General features: G+C 60.7%; 1 protein-coding gene across 1 annotated transcript; it reads right to left on the bottom strand.

Moving 5' to 3' along the window:
* Window positions 1-755: 755 nt before the first annotated feature.
* METTL27 (methyltransferase like 27) lies at window positions 756-4818 on the bottom strand. Its single transcript, XM_036409794.2, is given in 7 exon segments — window positions 756-1045; window positions 1047-1167; window positions 3004-3096; window positions 3428-3563; window positions 3755-3883; window positions 4443-4569; window positions 4728-4818. Coding segments are annotated over 6 exon segments (867 nt in total). The 5' UTR covers window positions 4566-4569; window positions 4728-4818; the 3' UTR covers window positions 756-780.
* Window positions 4819-5187: the final 369 nt, after the last annotated feature.

Raw genomic sequence — 5187 nt, forward strand, 5'->3', positions numbered from 1 at the left:
TCAGCGAGGGGTAGGACCAGTGTCTAGCCTGGTTGGGAACACTTAAAAAACTGGTTTTGTAAAAAACAAAACAAAAAACAAACTTGGAACTGGCCTGACCTTTGTAATCACCTTGTTCAAGCCCTTCAAATACCATCAGGTGAAGACCATATACAGGGAAGTGTGTGCCCCGAACCCTGGTGAGGTGCTGGGGACTTTAGGAGGGAGGGCTGATGGGACATCCAGGCCTAGTGAATGGGCCACCTGTTCTCTCCCTGTTTGTCCCAACTTTGTTCGGGCAGCCAGGCTGGTCTGCTCACTCTTCCTCCTGGCTTTGGCTTAGACTTTCCCTGCCCTGGGCCTGGAATGTCCTTCTTCCTTTCCCCATCCCTCTGAATCCTGCTCATCCTGAAGGCCCAGCTCGGAGCCTCCACCCCCTGAGGCCTTCCCACCTGCTCAGAGGAATTATTACCAGCCCTGTTCATGGGGCAACCTCCAAGCCTCACCCTGAGTTCCGATCTCTTTGGAGATAAAGAATCCGAGTCCCCGGACACGTGAATGCGTTTGGCTGAGGCCCAGAGGCAGGTGTGCAGGGTTCCTGTTTGGTGAGTTAAGAGGTGAGAGGGCCCATCAGCCTGGGAAGAGGCATAAAAGTCCCATCTCTGGCCCTGCCGGGTCTGGCTCCCAGACAACCCGGGCGGGAGCCTCTCTCCACTTCTGTCCTCCACGGGGACCATGTCACCCTTCCCCGGGGTGAGAGAACTCCAGAGTCAGAATCCCGCTGCCCCTCCCGGGACTCATTTAATAGGCAGAGCGTTCCTGAGCAGCAGGGCTGGTGCAGTGGCCCCGTTTTACAGACGAGGGACAGGAGCCCCGAGGACAGGCCTGGATGAAGTCCCCTGGAAGGTCAGAGGCCAGTGCGGGGCTGAGCACTGGGCCTCCCTCCCTCCGCTGGGGCCGCCTGCTGCTTTCGGTAGAGGTAGACGATGCCAGAGATGAAGCCGTCACCGTCCGGAGTGCCAGGCACCGCCTCCAGCTTGGTGGTAGCCAGCTCCCACCGGTCCACAGGCCGGGCCTCCAGGCGCTCCCACTCCCCGGCCTGCTCCAGCTTGTCCAGGGTGGCCTCCAGGGCCTCCTTGTACTGAAGGTTGGAGGGGTTGGTCCTGGTGGTCAGACACACCAGCCCACCTGGGGGGAGGGGGGGGGAAGGGAGGTGAGAGGCCGGAGCCAGAGTTCAGGTTAGCGGTCCCCTTTCCTTGTGGCTCCGGCCGCCAAGGGTGCCCTCGAGGACAGGCGTTCTCCCAGCGTGCCTCCAGGCCGGCCTTTTCCTGTCTCCACGCCTTCGGTGCTCACCGTTCCCACCTCCAGGAATCACCTCTGCTTCTCCAGTTGGAATGCCTCCCAGGTACCCTTTAGGGCCCGCGTATCCTTTATGCTGGGAATTCTTGTTTCTCTGGACAGAGGGAGCTCCATCCTCACCACCCACCCAGCGCCCCTGCTGGAGGATATGGCTGTGTCTGGAGGCACCTGGCCTTGGACAGGTCCCTCCACCTACCTGAGTCTCAGTTTCTCACTTGCCGAGTGGGGTTCATGTACCCCGTGCCAGAAAGGCCAGTGCAGTCAGTAACCATGGCTGCATGAATGAATGAATGAATGATTTCACCCCTTCACCCCTTCACCCCTTCTGGGGGCACCCACAGCATGCCCAGTGCAGGCTTGGAGACACTTAAGATACTGGTGTCCGAAAGGTTTCCTGGAGGAAGGGGCGAGGAGAAGCAGCCTTGCTGGGGGAGGGGGGCTGAGAGGAAAGGCTCTGAAGGGCAGCCTGTGGCATGTGGGCAGGCAGACAGGGCTCGGCCAGCTGAGGGGGCTGGTAAGCACAGGCTGGGCTATGAGGCCTGGTCTTTACCGGTTCAGGCATGGGAGTTTCCTGTCCTGAGCCCAATCACCACCTCCTTCTCTGACCCCACACCGATGTCCCTACATCCGTCAGCCTCCGTGGTTCCGAGGCCTGCCCAGACCTGCCCAGGCTTAGCCACGCCCGTGCTGTGCCCCTGCAGGGAGATGCAATCTTGCTGTGACAGGGGCACCGTTGGGGCATCCTGGTCCTGTCCTGCAGCCGCGTCAGGGCCTCATGACCCTCAGAAACCCCTCTGTCTGTAACTTCACTTAGGCTGTGTCCCCGTGTGGACTGCCCCTACTCCCCATCCCAGCCCTGGTCCTGCTCCCCCGGGCCCTGCCGAAGATGCAGCCCAAGTGTTTGGGAAGCAGGCACGTGGTGGGTTGGTGATGGAGCCCAGAGGGCAGGGTGTATACTTTCTCCTCAGAGCAGAGGCAGTCCCAGGGCAAGGCACATAGGTGCAATGCATTAGCCCCATTTCACAGAGGAGGAAACTGAAGCCAGGAAAGTACGATTCATCCAACAGTCATCCGTGAATTAGTGAGGAAGCTGGATGAGGGAACTGAATTGAGACTTCAAGCCAAGGCTAAAGCAACGGCCTTAATATATAATTTCACCCAATTATCACGGTAATCCTGTTCGGAAGGGACTATGCCTACAGAGAGGAGGGTGGACTTACTCCTGGTTGCCTAAATGCATAAGAGGCAAGGAGGGCCGAAACCGGTTTGGCTCAGTGGATAGAGCGTCAGCCTGCGGAATGAAAGGTCCTGGGTTCGATTCCGGTCAAGGGCATGTACCTTGGTTTCGGGCACATCCCCAGTAGGGGTTGTGCAAGAGGCAGCTGATTGATGATTCTCTCTCATTGATGTTTCTGACTTTCTATCCCTCTCTGTAAAAAATCAATAAATATAAAAAAAAAAAAAAAAAAAAAAAAAAAAAGAGTCAAGGAGGCCACTTGCCTGCCCTGCCTGTTTGCCGGGGTCAGCATTCAGCAGCTGGTGGCTGGGATGGGATGTGACCCTAGGCCAGACCATGCCACTTGGTTGGCCTCAGGAATTCTGAGGCTCCAGTCTTTGGGTGTGGAGAGGGGGAGGCGGGTGGGGGTTCGTCGGGCTGCTTCTCACCTGGCTTGGTGACTCGCAGGAGCTCAGGTATCGCACTGCAGGGCACCTGGCCGTCACTGAGGGCGCCCACCATCAGCACCGCGTCATAGGTCCCTGGTGACGTGTGCAGAGGCGGTGTGGCGGTTTGTCTGTGGTGTGGCCTCAGACTACCATGGAGGATGGCATCCATGGTGGGTTTGGGGAGGGACCAGGCCAACCCCTAGTGTCTGCAGGACCCAGATCCCGTGGGGGATATGGCAGGTTAGCCCAATTCTGGTCCGAGGTCAGCTCGTGGGACGGAGAGCTCGGAGAGGGGCTCACGGGACCTCAGAGAGGGTCTTAGTGAGGCACTGAGGGGCTCCGAGGGAAATGAAGGCTCAGCAAGGGGGATGGAAAGGGGCACTGTCCAGGGGGCCTCGGGGTGTTAGGGCACAAGAGGAAGTACCTTCAGGGCTGGGCAGAGGCTCCTGGCCCAGGGTGCAGAGGCTGAGGTGCTGGTAGAGGCCGCGGGCCCGGGCGTGTTCCAGCATCCCTGAGCTCCCGTCCGCTCCATGCAGCCGGAGGAAGCCTCGAGCCTGCAGCTGGGGCGGGAGGGCTGTCACAGGTCACACCTGCCACCTCCCACAGGGGTCCCTGCACCTTCAGGAGAGCAGTGGGCTCTGCAGTGGGTGTAGCCCAAGTGTTTGGGAACCAGTGAGTGTGGGGCCAGGGTGGCAAGAAATGTGGGCAAGTAGGGGGCTTAAAAGAGGGCAGGGAGCTGGGCAGGCCTCACCTCGGCAGCCACCAGGCCGGTGCCACAGGCCACATCCAGGATCAGGGCGGCTTCGGGTGGGCCTGGAAGGGCTTGGGTGAGGCAGTCCACTGCGAGGCTGGGGGCACGGTACTGCAGGGCAGCCACGTCCTGGGGACAGAGTGCTTGTGCTTAGCTGACGACCACCCTATGTCCTAGTGTTTGAGGGGCCTCAGTGTGGGGTGGTCTAGGAGTCAGCCAGGCTAAGCTGTGTGTGTGTGTGTGTGTGTGTGTGTGTGTGTGGTCGCTGAGCCACTAAGCCTGCAGTGAGAGGAGACAGACATGAGGTGCTATCCTCTCAGCCCACTGCTGAGACCTGCTGAGACCAAGGCAGGGCTCCGTGCTTAGTCCACAGTGGCCCTTCACCGGCACCTCCTTAGGCAGGCTTTCCTTCTGCCTGGGCTGCAGTCCCAAAGTGGGGAGGGAAGTTTCGGACCCTGATCTCTAGGGGCTGCTGTTGTAGAGTGATGGGGCTGGTCGGAGGACAGGGCTGAGGTGGGTGGGCAGAAGAGGGGGCAGTTCCAGAGGGAACCTGACTGCAAGGTTGTGCCCAGGTCTCACTTCATTCTCACAAGCTGCCCTGGGGTGCCAGGCTACCTATTCCCGGTGTACAGATAGGTAAACTGAGGCTGGGCGAGCAAGGGAGGCGGAGGACCCCCGGCGGGTGTACCTGATCATAGTCCGGAGCCCAGCGGTCATAAAAGTGCAGCTTCTGGGCCAGGTCAGTGATGCCATGCGAGGCCCCGACCCGCGCCCGCACCCTGGGCAGGCTCCCGCCCTCCTCCTGAGCCATCCTCCTGCGGGAAAAGGCCTCCGTGTCCTGAGGTCCAGCTCATCCTCCACCCCCCTTCCCCACCCCGCCCCCCACCTCTCCATCCGCCGCGCACAGCACAGGCTCTCCAGGCACCGCACATGCCCATTGCACAGGCGGGGACACTGGGCAGCGGACGGACACCTGCGGTGCGGGGCTGGAGAAGGGGTTCCAGCAGGGGGAGGGAGGGCCGGCTCGGACCCCGCAGCCGGGAGTGGGTTTCCAGGGCCGAAAGGTCGCTCCGGCTGTGGGGACAGTGAAGGGGAAGCGGTGTGTGTGTGTGGGGGGGGGGCGGTCAGAACTCACCTCCTCGGACCGCGGGCGGGGGTGGTGGGGGAGCTGGGACTCCCCGCGGGTCAGCGTGGCTGGCCTGGCCCGCCCCCGCCGCCCGCGATTGGCTGTCTTCTAAGAAAAACTACCCAATCAAAAGAGTCACTGGCAGCCCGCCCCTCCACCATCAGCCAATGGGCTCAAAGGCTTGGCCCTCCTCCCTCCCAGGGAGACTGGTTTGCATATTTTCTTGGTGGCTGAGTAGGTGGGCTCCTGAGCCCCACGTCCTGCATGCTTTCTAAAAAGCCACGAGCTTTTAGGCAGTGGGAGCCCC

Source organism: Pipistrellus kuhlii, unplaced genomic scaffold (genome assembly GCF_014108245.1).
Source record: "Pipistrellus kuhlii isolate mPipKuh1 unplaced genomic scaffold, mPipKuh1.p scaffold_m20_p_4, whole genome shotgun sequence".
Taxonomy (NCBI): domain Eukaryota; kingdom Metazoa; phylum Chordata; class Mammalia; order Chiroptera; family Vespertilionidae; genus Pipistrellus; species Pipistrellus kuhlii.